Source organism: Theropithecus gelada, chromosome 16 (assembly GCF_003255815.1).
Source record: "Theropithecus gelada isolate Dixy chromosome 16, Tgel_1.0, whole genome shotgun sequence".
In the NCBI taxonomy this organism is placed as follows: Eukaryota; Metazoa; Chordata; class Mammalia; order Primates; family Cercopithecidae; genus Theropithecus; species Theropithecus gelada.
In genome coordinates this window covers 32,203,986-32,223,996 of record NC_037684.1, presented here as the reverse complement: position 1 = coordinate 32,223,996, position 20,011 = coordinate 32,203,986, and the positions used below count along the sequence as shown (strand labels likewise).

General features: G+C 52.1%; 1 protein-coding gene across 7 annotated transcripts in view; it reads left to right on the top strand.

Annotated features, from left to right (window-relative positions):
• Positions 1 to 20,011, top strand: part of MPP2 (membrane palmitoylated protein 2) — a 33,718-nt gene continuing 13,707 nt past the window's right edge. The window contains exons 1-4 of one of the 7 annotated variants that reach the window (XM_025362653.1): positions 1 to 985; positions 2,060 to 2,130; positions 3,717 to 3,780; positions 10,192 to 10,310. In XM_025362653.1, the coding sequence (XP_025218438.1) occupies positions 3,750 to 3,780; positions 10,192 to 10,310 (150 nt within the window). In that variant the 5' untranslated portion in view covers positions 1 to 985; positions 2,060 to 2,130; positions 3,717 to 3,749. Of the gene's footprint in view, positions 1,070 to 2,059; positions 2,131 to 3,716; positions 3,781 to 6,644; positions 6,937 to 7,596; positions 7,754 to 10,191; positions 10,311 to 20,011 lie in introns of those variants that run through there. The other 6 variants (XM_025362652.1, XM_025362654.1, XM_025362656.1 and 3 more) reach the window with 6 other exon arrangements.

Sequence of the window (20,011 nt, the reverse complement as noted above, 5' to 3'; positions counted from 1 at the left end):
TTTAACCCTTTATTTACTTCTTGGGGCTGGGATTCTGAGGAAGGCTAGCCAGTTACTTCTTTATTCCATAGACAGGGAAATAGAACAGGCCTCCCTCACCCAGACCTAAAATAGGCTCTCGAATCCTTTCACGAAGACATTTCCTCTTTTTTGCAAAATTTCTGGAAGGTCTGGAATCCAGATACCCACCCTCCGAGTCCTTAAAAAGCTGTCCCTGATCCCGAGGCCTTCTGGGGCTGGTATCCTGCTTCCTGGGAGATAGTCTTCCTATTCCTTTTCTCAATATGGAAGCAGGATAACCAGGAAAGGTGAGGCACGTCTGGAACTAGAACACGGGTCTAAGCCAAGAGGGGTGGGCGGAGTAATCAAGCCGGTCTCATTCGGCACTTTAACCATCGCCCTTTTAAGGGGGAGCCGAGGGACACCAGCGGGTACCGGTACCAGTCCTGCCTCCCTAACCCGTCCCAGTGGGACGGCGTCGTGGTCTGTGCGGTGTCTTCCAAACCACTACCTGGCTGCCCGCGTACCAGCTGCTGGAAAAGACTACTTCCTCCGAGTTGTGCCGGCCTCCGCGTTCTTCTCCCGTCCCCTCTCTGCCGGGCCTCCGCCCCCTCGCGGAGAGGCCTTGCCGCTTTAAGAGCCGAGCTAGCGATTGACAAGCAATAAACGGTGAGTGCCCGGCTGCGCTGGAGCTGCGCGGAGCTAGGGGCTCCCCGGGGCGCAGGTAGGCGTCCCCCGGCCCCCTGGCCACCACCCACCCCAAGACCTCCGCCTCCTTTTCGTCCTGGCACGGCACTTAGGACCCTATTCACTGGGTTTAAACTCCACAGGCCCCTTTCACCCAGGCCCGTTCCCTCCCTCTCCACCCGCCCCCGCCCCTGGGCCCTCTTTCTGGGGTGCTAGTTGGGAGAACCAAGGCCCGCTGCCCATTGACATTGGTCCGCGCCCCTGCGGTAGGGGCTCCAAAGTGGCTTCAGGCACCAAGGTGGTGAGCTGTGAGGGGCCCGGGTATCCGCGCGGCCTCCCCGGGGTCTGTGCGGGCTGGGGGGACTTGGAAGCCCGGCATTACGTAAGAACCGTGCTGTTAGCGCTTCCGGGGGTTGGGGAGAGAAACAGAGGTTGCGCTTTGTCCCAGTGGCCCCCGGTCCCCCTAGGCGGCTAACACCACAATCTTCACTGGGAGGGGGTCCCCAGAAGGGGCGCGCTGCTTCTCCCGCTTCCCAGGCTGTATGTAGCAGGGCGGGTCGGGAGCCAGGGTTAGGGTCTGGAGACTTGGGAGGGGACCAGTGCCAGAAGCGAAGAGCCAGGGTTAGAAAGTTAGGTCAATTAAGCGGGGGGGTTTGCGGGGGAGGATAAGGACGGGTTGGGGGTTGGTGGCTGGGGCAGTCATTTAGTGACCTCATCCCTGGTCTCCGGCGGGCGGGCATGCAGAGAGAGCCTTCTTTGATGGCTCGCAACACGCCCCCCTCCCCCAGGTCCTAGCGCCCAGTGTGTTAGGGCTGGGTCCGCTGGGGCAGGAGTGATCCGATTGTCCAAGCATGCACGTCCGCCTGGCCTTTCGACCCCATCCTCTGACCCTCAGTTCTGTCCAACCCTCCCCGCGACCTCTTGCTCTTCAAAGCGCCTTTGTCAGACCTTTCTTCTTCGCACCTCTTTGTATGTGTACGGATGGAGGGATGGGTGGGAGGTTGGAAGAAACCTCTCCCTTTTACTGCTGGTCCCCTCGCCTACGGACACTTTGGGTGATGGGGATATCTCGGAGGCAGAGCTGAGAGGGCATCTGGGCCCAGGCTTTTGGAAGCCGAGGTGCAGGTTCCCAGATGCCTGGGTGCAGGACCTTGGCACGGAGCCAGGCTAGCTTGCCTGGCACTGCCGTTCTCTTGTGGGCACAGCCAGGCCCCGCCCTCTCAGAGGCTTGGACAGGCTTGGGGGAGCAAAGCTAGCCGATGCTGTGGGAACCGACTCCCCGGGAGAAAGCCCAGGCAGGCTGGGCAAGACTTCTGAGCGCAGGGATTTCATACATGATTCTCCCTGCCTTTTCCCACCCTCCTCGCTCTAGGGAAGGAGGACTTCTGGAGTCAAGAGTCTCTGACCTTATGAGGGAGAGCAGCAGCAGCCAGAAGGCTCCAGGTCATCAAGGCCTGGGGCAGTGAGGGAAGGGATCCCTCCTCCCTGCTCTCTAGAAGTAGAGATTGGCACCAGAGGCACGGGCCAGCACAGTGGATCCTGGGCATTTCTTCCAGCCTGGGTGTGGCCTGAATAGGGGTGCCCTTCCCCTCGCTGAAAGCACCTTTCTTCCATGTCCTCAGGGGCAGAGCCGGGAGGAAAGGGAACCATCCCCCTCACTTTTGTAATTTCTGTCACCTGAGCTCAGGTGACCAGCTCACGCCTGAGAGGGGAATGGGAGCAGAGAGGGTTTTATTGAAATCAGGTACGAGTCCTCTGGGAAGAATCCTCTTTGGGGGCAGGTGGAGTTGCTGTGGTTCCCTCATCCCCAGGACTCAGCAGGCATTCAGTCCTAAAGTGGGCACTGCCAGATGCTTCCCCCCACTCCCCACCCCTGCTGTGAGCCACTGCCTCCTGTTGTCATGGCAACTAGGAATTAGGGTTTTATCCAGCAGCACATGCCCAGGAAGGCAAAGGGAAGAAGGGTGGGGAGTAACCCCTTGCCCTCTCCTGGGAGAATGAGGGAGCCCATCCTAGCCTGGGGAGGCCCTGGAATGGAAACTGGGGCTGTAGACTCCATGCCTGGTTCTGCCCAGAGCACTTGGTCTCCTTGTTCCAGCTCTGAGCTAAGAAAGGGAGAGAGGAGAGAGAGCCAGCCAGAGGGGCCATGGAGAGGTACATGTAACTTCTGTCAGCCCCCTAGATAAATGTCTGTGAAACATCGACGCTTTGGTAGGCCTAGGTTCCAGAAGCAAATAAAATCAATGTGGTTCTGGCTCTCAGGGAACCTACAGTCTGGGAGTACTCATGTTTTCTACTTTGACTCAAATTCTGGACTCTTCCATTATTTTTTAAAATGACTTTTTAAAAAAGACAAGTTCTTGCTCTGTTGCCCAGGCTGGAGTACAGTGGCGCAATCATGGTTCACCACAGCCTCGACCTCCTGGGCTCAAGAGATCCCCCTGCCTCAGTCCCACAAGTAGCTGGGATCATAGGCACGCACTGCCACACCTGGATAATTTTTAAATTTTTTGTAGAGATGGTGGTCTTGCCATGTTGCCCAGGTGGGTCTCAAACTCCTGGGCTCAGGTGATTCTCGTGCCTCAGCCTCCTAAAGTGCTGGGATTATAGGCGTGAGCCACCTTGCTCAGCCAAATTATGTTCTTACCCTCTAAAAATTCTACTTGTTCCTTCTTCAAACAAACAAACAAAAAAGACAGCAGGAAGAAACACTTTATTTATATACTTATTTTTGAGTCATAAAACCTGGATTTTCATTCTAGCTCTCCTTATTAGCTTTGTGATCTTGGGAAAATCAGTTAACCTCCTTTATCCTCCATGGTCTCCTCCTCCTCAGAGAAATAGGCGTGTAATACCTGCTCTTCCTGCTTCCCAGGACTGTTGGAATCATTGTTGTTCTCCAACCCCCACTTTCTGGGCAGCACCTTCTCCCCTACCTTGCTGACTGGTCCTGAAGGGGAGGCTCTTCCTATTCCCTTCCCCATTGCTTTGCCCTTGTATCCACTCATCCTCCTCTCTCCCCTCTCCAGGAGAGACGTTTCAGAGTCCTTGCCTCCTTCACCATGCCGGTTGCCGCCACCAACTCTGAGTCTGGTAAGAAGTGGGTGAGGATGTTAGCTTATTTCAGTGGTTCAGAGGGTGCCAGGCGAGGACTTAGGGGTGGGCACTTGCACAGGTCCAGATAAGGACCAACTGGCTCCACTGCTCTTCCATCCTACCACTCAGCCATTCCTTCTGGCAGCTGCTGTGGCCATGTCCTCTGTGTGGGTTCCTGTGCTGGAACGGAGAAGAGAAGGAATAAGACCCGTACCTGCTCCCCTGCTCCAGTGTAGGGCTGGAGCACAACTCACTTCTGTGGAGGGCAGGGGATGCATGCTCCAGAGGTGACCCGTACTATTGCTGGAGGGCAGTAGCATGGGACCAGGGCTTCAGGAGGTGGCCTGGGAGCTGGGCCTTGGAGAATGGCTTGCGGATGGAGGGATTACAGCAATACAGCCTGGGGCTGAGAAGTCCATAATCACTGCCCACTAGGCCAGCATGTGCCACAGGTGGACAGGTGGTACTGGGGGCCAGGAAGCTCTGAGTGAAGGAACGAGAATACCAGGTCAGGATACCTGGGCGTGGCTCTGTAGGAGGCATTAGGACAAGGGAATGGGCCATTCAGATAAACTAGCAAAGCCTCAGTAGCAAACTGCTTAACCTCTTGGAGCTCACATTTCCTCTTCTGTGAAGAGGCTGCTGTGAGACGCAAAGGCTGTGATGGGAGAGCACATTACTTTTAGGAATAGTCATACTTATTATACTGCTGTTGCTGCCACTGCCACCAAGTTGTTATTGTTGTTTTTAAGACAAGGTCTGGCTCTTTAGCTTAGGCTGGAGTGCAGTGGTGCAAGCTTGGCTCACTGCAACCTCTACCTACCAGCCTCAAGCCATTCTTCTACCTCAGCCTCCCGAGTAGCTGGGACTATAGGTGTGCACCACCATGCTGAGCTAATTTTTGTATTTTTTGTAAAGATAAAAATGTTGCCCAGGCTGGTCTCAAACTCCTGAGCTCAAGTGCTCCACCTGCCTCAACCTCCCAAAGTACTGGGAATTCAGGTGTGAGCCACTGTGCCTGGCCTGAGTTGTTATTTTGGCATTAACCCTGTGTCCTTGAAACAGTCACCTCCCTTTGAAGACCTGAGAATTCCCTAAGATGAGATGATGGGACAAGATCAGTGTTCTTAACTTTTTTTTTTTCTTTTTTGAGATGGAGTCTTGCTCTGTTGCTCAGGCTGGAGGGCAGTGGTGGGATCTTGGCTCACTGCAACCTTCGCATCCCAGGTTCAAGTGATTCTCCTCCCTCAGCCTCCCGAGTAGCTGGGATTACAGGCACCCATCATAATGCCCAGCTAATTTTTGTATTTTTGTAGAGATGGGGTTTTACCATGTTGGCTAGGCTGTCTCAATCCCCTGACCTCAGGTGATCCACCCACCTTGGCCTCCCAAAGTGCTGGGATTACAGGTGTGAGCCACCGCACCTGGTCTGTTCTTAACTTTTATTGGTCCTGAGTCACTTAGAATCTGGTGACAGCAGTGAGCCCTCATCGTAGACATATGCATCCATGCACAAAAGGTACATGCCACTCTAGGAGCTCATGGATTCCTGTAGTGCACGCAGGACCCCAGAAGGTTGAGTTCCCTGTGATAGAGGCTCTCTGAGTCCTGGGCAGCTGGGAATTGCTATGGTTCTGCTCTTGAGTTGTCTGAACTTCCCCCTGCCTGGATGCCTCCCTCCCATGCAGCTCCTTCCCTTGCTCGAGGCCCCCCTACTGCCTCTGCTAGAGGTTCCAGGGCTGCCACTTTGGGTAGAATGATTCCTCTGTCCCTCCTCTCCAAGAACGTGAAGGGAGTGAGCCAGGGTCTAAACTGTGGCACACTTGTCCAGGAAAGGCCTCTTCTCCTTGCAGTGGAGGGATGGCACCAATGTCTCCAGCTTCTGCAGCATTGGAGGGCTCAGTTCCCCATCTCCTGTCCAGCCTGCTGGGCTCCCTGGGGTCTCCCCGCCTCTTTCAGCCTGCCTAGGCCCCACTGTAAGCTGCTTAGGGGTTAATTAAACCCACCCCTGAGCCCGTGCTTAATGGCCTGTCCATCGGGGCTGCCTAGTAAACCCATCAATGGTGCCTGACTGGGGTGTAGGAGGAGGAGCAAGCCCAGCAATTTGGCTTCCTTGTTGCAGACCACTTGATGGGGGCGTGGTGGGGAGGATGGGGGACAGGGAATGGAGCCTTGGGGTGTGGCAGTGGGTTTTGCTTCCTCAAAGGACTCCTGGGGCTCCTGCTCCCCTTCATGTTGTTCGAGGGGCTGCTTCTGGCTTCTCATATTCAAAGGAAGAACTACAAAGTATTTCTCTTCCTTCAGGCAGCCTCTGTCCTATCCCGAGCTACATTAGCTCCCAGCTTCAAAAATCTAATGCTGGGTTCTTCCCCTTATTATCTGGTGGTCATTATACTTCCCACAGGACAGAGAGACAGCTGTGTCCCTGCCTCTGAGTTCAGGCTCCCCTTCCCTCCTTCCCTGGGAGATCCCCGTCTTGGACTCTGTGAAGGGCAAAGCTAACAAGGTCCTTTTTCCGCCCTTCCCCATGGGTCAGTGTGGTTGTTGGAAGGGAGGGAAAAGGTATAAGTGTATTCTTCTTGCAGAGAGACCCCATATCTACTTTGGGTAAAGTCAGGGGCCCTTTTCCTGAGAGTTGGGAGATAAATGGGCAATGGCACTGGGCTGAGAGCTTAGAGATCCTGAACCTGGCATCTCCTGATCTGCAGCCTTGCTCCCTCTTCCGCTGTCACCAGATTCCCTTCCTTCTTTGGATCAAGACTGGGATCTGTGGCTGCTTTCAGGTGGACCTGTCCCTTTAAATCTCTCCTCCATCCCTGGGTTACTGTCCTGGTGTGTAATTCTGCTGCCATGGAAACCCCAGGGGTGCAATGCGACCTGGTGCCACTCCTTGGGGAATGGCTGAGTGGAGGCTGCCGTACCCTGGTGGTGGCCTCTTGGGCACAAGATCTCAGAGGAATGGGGTCACCGGGGTGGAGCTGAATCCCTCCCTTCTGCCCACACTTTTCCCTGTGTGCAAATGTGTCCTCACTTTTCCTTTCTGGGGAACTGAGTTCCAAGATGCCTGACTTGCTTCCTGGGCATCACCCCCTACATCAAGGGGAAGAACTCATGGGAGATGGGGGAGGGGAAGAAGCTGCTGTGAGGCGAGGGGTAAGCAGGGCTGGGGCACCGTCCCTACCCACAGCGATGTCACCCCCCGCCCCCTGTATCCTGCCTCCCAGTGGCTGGCCGCGGGCTGGTAGGGGGAGGCGTTTGGGGCTTGAGGTATTTGCCCCATGCCCCAGTGAGGCTGCCTCCCGGTGGAGGGCTGAGTCGTTCTTGGGGACTTCCTTCGATTGAGGGACCATTGTAAAGGAAGCAGGGCCTGGAGAGGGGACTGAGAGCAGAGGTCAGAGGGCATAGGCAGGAGGTGGTATGGGGTGTATCAGAGGAGGGACTTCTAGAAAAGAGGGTGCAGGGACAAGATGGGTCAAGACTTTTCTCCCTCGGGTCTCCTGAAGCTGGCTCTGAGGGGAGGGTCTCGGGGTACCGCGCCAGTCTTGAAGGGGCAGCATGCCTACCCCCTCCCCATAACCTCCTGTTAGACGCCTCCTCCCCATCCCCACCAACACTGACATGCTGGGGATCAGGCCATCTGTGGGACTAGGGCTCCCTCCCACCACCTTTCTCCCACCCGGGTTACCGCCTGCTCTGCACCGCGCAGCGCCAGTCGGGGGCTTTAGCCAATCAGCAAGGCGATCACGGCAGCTGAGCCTTGCTATTGGCTGGTTCCTCAGAGGGTGCTCCCCGACTCCCGCCTTCTGTAGCCCCGCCAGGCTCTGGCTCGGGAGGCGGCAGACGGCGGTGTGGAGGACACTCCGGGAGTCCCCGGGGCTGGGGGCTGCCATGGCAGGCAGCCCAGGCAGCGGGGTCTCCTTGGAGGGTATATCCCTGGGCTCTTCTGAGGAAGCGGAGCTCCAGAGGGAAGGTAGGGAAGGGTGGGCCAGATGGGGGCGGGGCAGCTGGCCCCTTAGCCTACCTTCCTCCAGCAGAGTCGGGGCATCTGGGGAGGGTGGCCTGGGAGAGGTCATCTGAGGGCACCTTCAGGAGAGCTGTCCTGGGCAGAGGGCACCAACTCCCTTGGCTCAGTCCTTCCCTGGATAACTGACGGAGGGAATCTGGCATACCCTGGCAGGGAGGGAAGGGTCCCTGCCCTGGCCTCTTTCAGAGCCCACTGGGGGCTTCGCAGGTCTCTGACCAATGCCAAGCCCTGGCCTGGGCAAGAGGGGTCTGAAGGGCAAGCTTGGACTTTTTTTCTGGAGAAGGCAGGGAGCAGGAGGAGGAAGGAGATGGGAGTCCAGGAGTCCCTGAACCATCTCTGACAGCTCCAGTTCTAGTGCCCCCTCCTCTCCACTCCTGTTCCTTCCTGGAGGAGGGGAGCACTGACAGGAGCATTGAGAGGCGCCAGGGGTGCATCCTCCCCCGTCCTCCATGGCTTGGGTTCTGTTATGCAGATGTAGGCATAGGTGGCATGGTGGCAGCGTAATGATACCCCCTGCCCATCTCTGCCCCCAGCTGGGCACATTCTGCTTCTCACTTCCTTTCCCGGGAACTTGCCACAGCCTGGAACTCCCACCTCTGCCAGTGAGTGAAGGCAGCCCCCATCTCCGATCTCCGGGGCGTTGTTGCGGCCCAGCTGCAGGTGTTATCATGTCCTCTGTTATGCTCCATTCCGGGCTGAGAGTTTGCTTATCCCTGTGATGACTTGGTGTGACCTTGGCCTTTGGGTGCCCACAGTCATTCCAGGCCTCCAGTGCCTGTTTCCCTAGCTCCTGCCAGCGTTCCAGGCTTCAGCTTTGACTTCCTATCATCCATGTTAATTTCTCAGTTATAGATCATTGCCACTCAGAGCTGAAGGGCCTGTAGTCATCATCTCGCCCAACCCATCCATTTTACAAGCAGGAAAGACTGAGGCCAGTGAGGGACAGTGACTTGTACAATGTCACACTGAATTAGTGATGCTTAGACTAGAGGCTCTGCAGGCCCTGGCTCCTGTGTGGCTGCCCGCTTGACTTTGGGCCTGTACTCAGGGACTTGCTCCAAGTACTGTCTGTCTCATCCTTAAGCCTGCCAGGTGCAGGTGGCTGAGTCCTGGGCTTCAGCCCATCTAGAGATTGAGTGAGGAACTTCTGGTTTTCTTTCCTTTTTCTTTTTTTTTTGTTTTTTAAGACAGTCTTATTTTTTTTTTTTTTTTTTTGAGACGGAGTCTCGCTCTGTCACCCAGGCTGGAGTGCAGTGGCCGGATCTCAGCTCACTGCAAGCTCCGCCTCCCGGGTTCAACGCCATTCTCCTGCCTCAGCCTCCCGAGTAGCTGGGACTACAGGCGCCTGCCACCTCGCCCGGCTAAGTTTTTTGTATTTTTAGTAGAGACGGGGTTTCACTGTGTTAGCCAGGATGGTCTCGATCTCCTGACCTCGTGATCCGCCTGTCTCAGCCTCCCAAAGTGCTGGGATTACAGGCTTGAGCCACCGCGCCCGGCCGACAGTCTTATTTTTTAATTTTTATTTTATTTATTTGTTTGTTTTTCGAGACAGAGTCGCACTCTGTCGCCCAGGCTGGAGTGCAATGGTGCAATCTTGGCTCACTGCAAGCTCCGCCTCCCAGGTTCATGCCATTCTCCTGCCCCAGCTTCCTGAGTAGCTGGGACTACAGGCGCCCGCCACCATGCCCGGCTAATTTTTTTGTATTTTTAGTAGAGATGGGGTTTCACTGTGTTGGTCCAGATGGTCTCGATCTCCTGACCTCGTGATCCACCTACCTCGGTGTCCCAAAGTGCTGGGATTACAGGCGTGAGCCACTGCTCCCAGCCAGAGACAGTCTTGCTCTGCCACCCAGGTTGGAGTGCAGTGGCGTGATCTCAGCTCACTGCAATCTCTGCCTCAGCCTCCTGAGTAGCTAGAATTACAGACCTACACCACTATGCCTGGCTAATTTTGGTATTTTTAATAGAGATGGGGTTTTGCCTTGTTGCCCAGGCTGGTCTCGAACTCCTGGCCTCAGGTGATCCACCCAACAGCTTGTGGTTTTCTGGTGCAGGGCAGGACCTGGAACCTGACACCTGCTTCCCTTTCTCCCTTCCCCCCACCTCAGAGTCCCTTCCAGCTGCCTGGAGCCTCCCACCTACTCAGGCTGGTGTTACCTAGGGTGGAGAGAACAGGCCAAGGAAACTGTCCCCTTCCTCAAGGACCCCTGTCCCAGGCATTCAAGGGCCTGGGGTGCCTGTGCTGGGCAGGGAGGGGAATGTTGTCGGGGAGGGTCTGTCTTCTGTGGGACATGGGGGTGGGGGAGTGGCAGGTATTGTGGTGTGTTTTAGTCTTCTGTACCCAGCTGATACCTGTGTATCTCACTGCCCATACCTTCCCCCAGCCATGCAGCAAGTCCTGGACAACTTGGGATCCCTCCCGAATGCCACGGGGGCTGCAGAGCTGGACCTGATCTTCCTTCGAGGCATTATGGAAAGTCCCATAGTAAGATCCCTGGCCAAGGTACAGTGCTCCAGGGAGGTGGGCACAAGGGCACTGTGCCTGGGGAGGCACAGTAGGGGATGGGGTATTAGCTACAGAGGGCCCTGGGAATGGGGCATGTGGCACAAGAGGCCCCCCTGAAGGGGACTGTAGAAGAAAATCATGCCCAGGTGGTGACCTGAGTGGCTGCAGGTAGACGGGGCTGCCCCGGCACCTGTCTGGTGAGTGCGTGGGTGGATGTTTGGTGACCGCCAGCTTGTGGAGTGTATGATTGGTGTGGGCCAGCATGCACATGTTGGAGAACCTCTAGAATTCATCTTGCTTGTCCTTCTGCCTTTGGGCATTTTGTGTGCATGTCTTTCTAAGGTCACCTGCTATGTGTCAGGTTGGGGAGAGATTCACTGAAAGAGAAAATTATAGGACAATTTGGTAATGACAGTGATAGAGGTGGATACACTAGGCATTTTGGGAGCATAAAGTACAGATGCCTAACCCAGCCTGGGGTGGGCAAGGAGGCCTTCCTGGAGGAAGGAACACTTGAGCTGAGTGGAAGAATGAGGAAGAGGGGGAGGGCATTCTGGGCCACAGAAGAGCTTGAGCAGAAGCACAGAGGTAAGAAAAAGTCAGGAGTGTGCAGGGGATTGGAAGTGCTGGTGTGTGGCTGAGCCTCAAGCGTGAGACAATGCGAGCTGTGCAAAGGTTGGGGGCTGTGTGTGGGAGCTTGGGCATCCTTCTGTGAGTGTCGTGAGTATCAGGGAGGCTTTACGTGTGTTTTGTTTTGTTTTGTTTTTTTTTTGAGACAGAATTTTGCTCTTGTTGCACAGGCTGGAGTACAATGGCATGGTCTTGACTCACTGCAACCTCCATCTCCTGAGTTCAAGTGATTCTTCTGCCTCAGCCTCCCGAGTAGCTGGGATTACAGGCATGTGCCACCATGCCCAGCTAATTTTGTAGTTTTAGTAGAGACGGGGTTTCTCCATGTTAGTCAGGCTGGTCTTGAATTCCTGACCTCAGGTGATCTGCCTGCCTCGGCCTCCCAAAGTGCTGGGATTACAGGCGTGAGCCACCGCGCTTGGCAGGCTTTACGGTATTTAAGCAGGGATGTGATGGCCAAATGTGGGTGTTTTAGGCACCCACATGGAGAACTGTTGGGGAGTTATATCTGGAGTTGGAGAAGCCAGTTAGTGGCTCTTTAGTAGGTTAAGTATAAGATGCTGAGAGCCTGAACTGGAGCTGTGGTCCCAGACCTTAGGGTAAACTGGTGGAACTTGGTGTTTGGCAGTGAGGGCTAGGGGACAGCAAGGCACCTGGGATCCTGCCCCAGGGAGTGTGGGAGGATGCCCCCTCTCCTGAGGAGGGGAGGTGGGGATGGTGCCCATGGCTGCATTGGAGGCAAGGCTGGGAGCTGTGGGAAATTAGACCTAATTTCTCAGATTTCTTGGTAAAGGTGGAGCAGTCCTCTCCTGCGAATTAAGGATCAGAGATGGAGCAGGAAGATTCAGAAGGGAAGGTCTGACTGGTCACTGAAGGGGAGAAGGAATTAAATGGATGGGGACCTCGACTGTCCATGTCAGGTGCCCGATTTCCCAGGGTGGGGGTAACTCCATCCAGGGAGGAAGAGAAAGGACAGGGGGCTTTCGTCCAGGGCATGTGCTGGCCTGGGGCTGTGGAAGTCAGATGCAGGGAATTGTGAAGGGAGCTGGTGAGAGAGGCTCAGAGAAAAGAGGCCCAGGCTGGAAAGAGGTAGAACAGAGAGAAAATGGAGGCGAAGGCTCGGTGGCTCTCTGAGGTCACAGAGTATTTAAGGGGTAATGGTGGGGATATAGATGGAAGAGAAAAAGACCAAGGTCAGAGGAAGAGAGGTAGTAGGTGAAAGTTTTCCAAGGAGGACAGCTCTAGGGATGCCATGATAATGTAGGGCGGGGCTGCAGTGGACAGGTAGGTAATCAGTGTTGAAGACGTCCATAAATGGAAGGCTCAGGAGTGGGATGGGCTTGTCCACACAGCCATTGGCATGTAGGGCTATGGCAGGCATCAGGGTAGGGAGAAGACTGAGGCAGTCCGCAGGGTTTTCAGTACATGGTGGTGGAGGTGACCAGGAAGTCAGCAATAACAGCAAGGGTGGGGAGAAAGAAGGTACAGCCAGGTGGTGGGTTTTCTATAGAGTGGGGACTCTGTCACAGGCTGGCTGTGGCTGGCCCTGGCATGGGATGTGGAGGACACATCCCACTGGAGTGGGGATTGCTGCAGGGGACACCGTGTCCCTAGGACGTAGCCTATTCACGTTATCTGTGGAGTGGTTGAAGATTTGGGAAGATTGTTAACAGCGAAAGATGATAAGTTGCAGATGTTTAGTAGTAGGAAGTTCTGGGGAAGAGAAAACGGAGCAGATTGGAGGAGATTGGAGAAAGGCAGGGTGCTTTTCATTCAGCAAATGAAGATCCTACTCATTTACTAAAAATAAAGACAAGAAGCTGGGAGTAGGGGCAGGCACCTATAGTCCCAGCTACTCTGGAGGCTAAGGTGAGAACATTGCGTGAGGCCAAGAAGCTCAAGTGCAGTTTGTGTAACATAGTGAGAGCTCGTCTTCAATAAATAAGTAAATAAATAAAAACAGGCCGGGCGCGGTGGCTCAAGCCTGTAATCCCATCACTTTGGGAGGCTGAGATGGGCGGATCATGAGGTCAGGAGATCGAGACCATCCTGGCTAACACGGTGAAACCCCGTCTCTACTTAAAAAAAAAATACAAAAAACTAGCTGGGCGAGGTGGCGGGCGCCCCTAGTCCCAGCTACTCTGAAGGCTGAGGCAGGAGAATGGCGTAAACCTGGGAGGCGGAGCTTGCAGTGAGCTGAAATCCAGCCACTGCACTCCAGCCTGGGCGACAGAGCGAGACTCTGTCTCAAAAAAAAAATAAAATAAAATAAAAATAAATAAATAAATAAAAACAAGGAATTAGGCCGGGCGCGGTGGCTCAAGCCTGTAATCCCAGCACTTTGGGAGGCCGAGACGGGCGGATCACGAGGTCAGGAGATCGAGGCCATCCTGGCTAACACAGTGAAACCCCGTCTCTACTAAAAAATACAAAAAACTAGCCGGGCGAGGTGGCGGGCGCCCCTAGTCCCAGCTACTCGGGAGGCTGAGGCAGGAGAATGGCGTAAACCTGGGAGGCGGAGCTTGCAGTGAGCTGAGATCCGGCCACTGCACTCCAGCCTGGGCGACAGAGCGAGACTCCGTCTCAAAAAAAAAAAAAAAAACAAAACAAGGAATTATACACATTTCAAACATAGAGACGTTCCATGAAGGCAGGAATGTTTGTCTCTTTGATTCACTGCTGTATCCCCAGAGCCTACAAAATGCCTGACACATAGTAGGTGCTCACTGAGTATTTGTTGAATGAATAAATACAAAAGAGTATAAAAAATAATATAATAAACTCCTGAGTACCCATCTCCAAAATGTTAATGATGTTTGTTTTGACTCTTGCCATTTCTTAAGAAATAAAAAGTATGAGGCGCACGGCACGGTGTGGCTTACAGCTTTAGTCCCAGCACTTTGGAAGACCATGGTTGGTGGATCACTTGAGCTCAGGAATTCAAGACTAGCCTGATCAACATGGTGAAACCTTGTCTCTATAAAAAAAAAATAAAATTAGCCAAGCATGGTAGCATTCACCTGTAGTCCCAACTACTCAAGAGGCTGAGCAGGGAGAATTGCTTGAGCTGGGTAGGTCGAGGCTGCAGTGAGCCATGATCATGCCACTGCACTCCAGCCTGAGTGACAGAGTGAGACACTGTCTCAAAAAAAAAAAAAAGAAAGAAAGAAAAAGTTTGACACAGTTAATGCCTCTCCCCTTCTTCATTTTCACTGCATTCCCTTCCCACAGGTAACCACTGGCTAGAGATTGATGTCATTTCACTGAATGTTGGCTTATCTTGCCTGCATATGTGTTTAGCTGTAAACAATATACCTTGGTGTGATTTTTTTTTTTTTTTTTTTTTTAAAGACAAGGTCTTATTCCGTCTCCCAGGTTGGAGTACAGTGGACCCCTGTTCTACAGTGAAACAATTATAGCTTACTGCAGCCTGGAACTCCTGGGCTCAAATGATGCTCCTGCCTTAGCCTCCTGAGTAACTGGGACTACAAATATGTACCACCATGCCTGGCTAATTTTTAAATTTTTTTGTAGAAGCAGAGTCTTGCTGTGTTGTCCAGGCTAGTCTCAAACTCCTGGCCTCAAGTGATCCTCCCAGCCTCTCAAAGCACTGGGATTATAGGCATGAGCCACCATGCCTGGTTCTACCTTTGTTAGGTGTGCTTTTTTTTTTTTTTTCCCTGGAGTCTCACTCTGTCGCCCAGGCTAGAGTGCAGTGGTGCAATCTCGGCTCACTACAACCTCCGCCTCCCAGGTTCAAGTGATTCTTCTGCCTCAGCCTCCCAAGTAGCTGGGACTACAGGCACGCGCCACCATGCCTGGCTAATTTTTTTTTTTTTTGAGACAGAGTCTCACTCTGTCACCAGGCTGGAGTACAGTGGCACGATCGCGGCTCACTGCAACTTCTACCTCCTGGGTTCAAGTGATTCTCCTGCCTCAGCCTCCCGAGTAGCTAGGACTACAGGCACGTGCTACCACGCCCAGTTAATTTTTGTATTTTTAGTAGAGATGGGGTTTTACCATGTTGGCCAGGATGGTCTTGATCTTTTGACCTCGCGATCCGCCTGCCTCGGCCTCCCAAAGTGCTGGGATTTTAGGCGTGAGCCACCGTACCCAGCCATTTTTTATTTTTTTTTAGTAGAGACAGGGTTTCACCATATTGGCCAGGCTAGTCTAGAACTCCTGACCTCATAATTCTCCTGCCTCAGTCTCCCAAAGTCCTGGGATTACAGGTGTGATCCACCATGCCCGGCCATTACGTGTGCTTTAAAAGTTTATATAAATGAAATGATAGTGTAAGGTGCTTCTGTTTTTGAAATTTCTATTTCATATAAGTAGTACAGCTGTCGACCTAAGTATAGATAGAGATAGTGAGATTCATTTGAATTGTTGTATGGTGTTCTGATACAGCAGTCCCCAACCTTTTTGGCACCAGGCACCAGTTTTGTGGAAGACAATTTTTCCACAGATCAGGGTGAGGGGGGTGGTTTTGGGATGCAGCTGTTCCACTCAGATCATCAGGCATTCGTTAGACTCTCATAAGGAGCACACAACCTAGATCCCTGGCACGTGCAGTTCACAGTAGGGTTGGCGCCCCATGAGACTCTAATGCCACCACTGATCTGACAGGAGGCGGAGCTCAGGCAGTAATGCTTGCTCACCTCCTGCTGTTCACCTAGTTCCTAACAGGCCACGGACCAGTACTGGTCCATGGCCTGGGGATTGGGGACCCCTGTTCTAATATATGAATAGAGCTGTTTGTTTATTGGTTCCCCCCTGAGAGATGTATATGTCACTGGTGATTTTCCTCTCTGAAAAACAGTGCTGCAGCATCCTTATATCCATCTGCTTCTGCACGCATGTGAGGGTTTCTCTAGAATGGACACTTGGCAATGAAATTGATGAATATGTGCAGTTTTGAACCTCAACATCTGTAACTTTCCAAAGTGGATTTCAGAGTTGGGTTTATGAGACCACATCACCTCTGGGTACTTTAGCTATTGTCTCCACAGTGAGACAGTGAGACTTTGCTTTGGGATGGCAGTCTCAGAGTGAGACAGCCCTCTCGACAATACCCTTCAAAGTAGGATCCCCCTTGATAGCATTACTCTCTGGTCCAGTCCACTTGACAGTCCACTCGACAGCTCTCTAATGATGGGTTTGCTGGCTGGCTATGTCATTCACTCATCCATCCATCCATCCATCCATCCATCCATCCATCCATCCATCCATCCATCCATCCATCCATCCATCCATCCATCCATCCATCCATCCATCCATCCAACGAATACCTATTTTGCACCTGCCACATACCAGGCACAGTGCTGGGGTTATGACAGTGAACTGCCAGATAGTTTGTTTTCCTGATGAAGCCCAAGTCTGTCTTCCTTTCACTGGACCCCACAATGCCCCAGTCCTGGGACCTCACAGTAAAGCCTAATTGAGAATGAACCATTGTGCTATGTCACATTGTAAGTAAACTCCCTTCTCTAGAAACATTTCTGGGGAGAAGTTGGTCAGGATTTTTTCCAAGAAATTTCTGGTACGGTTCCGGAGTCATAGAGCACAATAGAAGAGATTATGGACATTTCTTCCCCTCTGAGACCCCCAAAACGAGACTAATGGGCTAAGGCAATCCAGTGACTTCTCTCTCCCTGTGGTTGTGAAACAAACAGGAAGTGAATCTCCGTAAAGGAGCCTACCTGAGCTCGTTGAAGATACATTTCTTCTGTCCTTGTATAGGTGATCCTTTGCAATGTAAATTTGCCACTCCTCTCATCAAAGACAGTGTCTCTCAGAGCTCCCTGCATTGGACAATGGGACCTACTTCCCTCTCACCAATTTTAATGATTTTGTGTACATAGACAAATTTCTAACGTAATAGACAAAGCACTGTGATCAAAGATCCTACTGCAAAAACTTGGTGAAGTGGCCCAGAAACCCAGAGGAATGAAATCAGATTGGAGCCACATGTGGTAGCTGTTGGCCTCCCTCCCTTACCCTGTGGAGCTGGGCTTGACTCTCTCTGGGGATGTGGCAGGCAGTGTGGGAGGGTCCAGGCTGGGTAGATCTGGGACCAGGGAGGGGCAGGGCCTGAGGGTAAAAATCTGGAGGGTTAAAGGCCCTAAGGGAAGTCAAGTCTGGCAGAGAGATCAGAAGTCCAGGCAGTTGACTGCACACAGCAGGTGGCGGCCCTGGCAGGTGGCTGGCATCTGAGAGGGCTGACATGGATCCGGTAGCAGGTGTTCCAGCTGCAGACAAGGCCAAGGTGAAGAATCCAAGGCAGGGAACATTCAGAAATTCAGAAAAATTGTTACTAATGGGGACATCTGCCAAGTGAGAGGCATGTGAAGGCTGGTGTAAGCTAATTCACATGAGATGAAGAAGAAAGAACACAGGGCTTGGAGTCAGAAGATTCCACTGACCGGCTTTGTGAGTTTTGTATATCTGTCAACCTCTCTGAACTTGTTATTTCTTATGGAGGAATTTTAAAAAAATTAATTATTTATGTATTTATTTATTTTAAAAGAAAGATGAGGTCTCGCTCTGTTGCCCAGGCTGGTCTTGAACTTCTGAGCTCAAGTGATCCTCCCACCTTGGCTTCCCAAAGTGCTAGGATTACAGGCATGAGCCACCATGCCCAGCTTAGTTATTTCTTTTGAGAAGTAGGGAGAATGATACCTATCCCTCAGAGTTGTGGTGGGGCTAGGTGGAGGTTATGGAAGTGGAAGTACTTTTTTTTTTTTTGAGACGGAGTCTTGCTCTCCTGCCCAGGCTGGAGTGTAATGGCATAATCTTGGCTCACTGCAACCTCTGCCTCCCAGGTTCAAGTGATTCTCCTGCCTCAGCCTCCCGAGTAACTGGGATTGCAGGCCCACCATCCCCGGCTAATTTGTGTATTTTTAGTAGAGACGGGATTTCACCATGTTGGCCAGGCTGGCCTCGAACTCCTGACCTCAGGTGATCTGCCTGCCTTGGCCTCCCAAAGTGCAGGGATTACAGGCATGAGCCACCGTGCCCGGCTAGAAGTACTTTTTGAGTCAGAAAGAGTTGTTATAATCTTAGCTTTAGACTGGAGTTCACAGGGAGGCCTCTTTTTCTGTGGGGAGGCTAGGGTGGAAGAGCTGGGAAAGCAAGACATGGCCCTACAAGAATAGAGGTCTAGGGAGGTCACTAAGATAGGGGCTCTGACAAGGGGACATGACAAGCAGAGGGTGTAGTGGTGAGGCCAGTGTATCAGTTTGCTTTTGCTGTGTAACAAACCATCCTGCTGTGTAGTGGCTTAAAACAACTGTGATTTAATTCCCCTGATTTTGTGGGTTGGTTGGGTGGTTCTCCTGGTCTGGGCTTGCTTAGCTGGGGCTGGGTGGTCCAGGATGGCCTCACTCACATATCTGGTGTCTTAGCTGGGAAAACTGCAATGTCTGGGATGGCCAGGCCCCTTTCCATCTGGTCTCTCATCCTCTAGGAGGGTCTCTCATCCTCAACCACCTTCACATGGTGGTCTCACAAGCAAGGAAGGACAAGCCCTTAGTCACAAGTACTTTCTAAGCCTCTGCTCACATTTGATAATGGTCCATTGGCTAAAGCAAGTCACATCTGTCAAACTCACATTAAAGAGTTCCTTTACTTTCTGACACACTACTCTCTGTGACATCTTTCAGCTTTTTATTTCACTATTTAATTATGAACCAGGGCTTCAAATAGGAATTCCCTGTCTTTTACCATGATCAGGGGGGTTGGAGTAGAGGGCAGAGGGAAAACTTTTGATTGAAATGACTGTGTAGTGTTTGCATCTGCAGCCTGCTACAGCTCTGGATTGGGAGCAAACAGAGCAGAATGCAGGCTGGCTCCACACGAGCTAGCTGTGTCTCCCACCCAAGCTTCTGGTCTACCATGAGCTTGAGCCCCTGCTTTGCTGAGGATGATTTTCAGAGCAGAATGAAATGAATGGCTACCACAGAAATTCAAATCACTCTTCTAGTTCTGGGCCATGTGTCACCTAACATGGAAAAGAAGAATAAGTCTTAGCAAAATAATAGTGAGTAAAAAAGTAGTAAGGGAAATAATTGTTCACTTAATAATATTAAGTGAAAAAAAATCAGGCCCCAGGGATGGATAAAATCATGATTCCACCCTTTTTTTATGTCATAGAAAATGCATTTGGACAGACAGTATTCCCTTTTTATTAACTATATTCATTTCAGAAGTATGTAGAATACATACAGACACATTAAAACTCTTTAATTGGGAAGCCAAGGAATGACAAACACACTAAATCAAGATGGTGCTTTCAGCTGGGCGCGGTGGCTCACACCTGTAATCCCAGCACTTCGGGAGGCTGAGCTGGGTGAATCACCTGAGGTCAGGAGTTCAAGGCCAGCCTGACCAACAAGGAGAAACCCCATCTCTACTAAAAATACAAAATTAGATGGGTGTGTTGGCGCATGCTGTAATCCCAGCTACTAGAGAGGCTGAGGCAGGAGAATCGCTTGAACCCGGGAGGCGGAGGTTGCAGTGAGCCGAGATTGCATCATTGCACTCCAGCCTGGGCAACGAGCAAAACTCCATCTCAAAAAAAAAAAAAAAAAAAAGGATGGTGCTTTCTGCAAGTGGGAGGGGTGAGTGGGGCATGTGGTTAGATGTACGATATTGTCAAGAGCTTTGTTTTTTAGTTGGGGTGGTGGGTTTTCTTAGATCCTTGTTATATCATTTAAAAAATCTAATTTAGGCCAGGTGTGGTGGCTCATGCCTGTAATCCCAGCACTTTGGGAGGCCGACGCAGGCAGATTGCCTGAGCTCAGGAGTTTGTGACCATCCTGGGCAACATGGTGAAACCCCATCTCTACTAAAATATAAAAAATTAGCTGGGGGTAGTGGTGTGTGCCTGTAGTCCCAGCTACTCAGGAGACTGAAGCACAAGAATTGCTTGAGCCTGGTAAGCAGAGGTTGCAGTGAGCCAAGATTGTGCCACTGCACTCCAATTTGGGCTACAGAGTGAGACTCCGTATTAAAAAAAAAAAAATTAATTGTTTAGTTCAGCCCACTGAGGTGTTGGTTTTGTATTT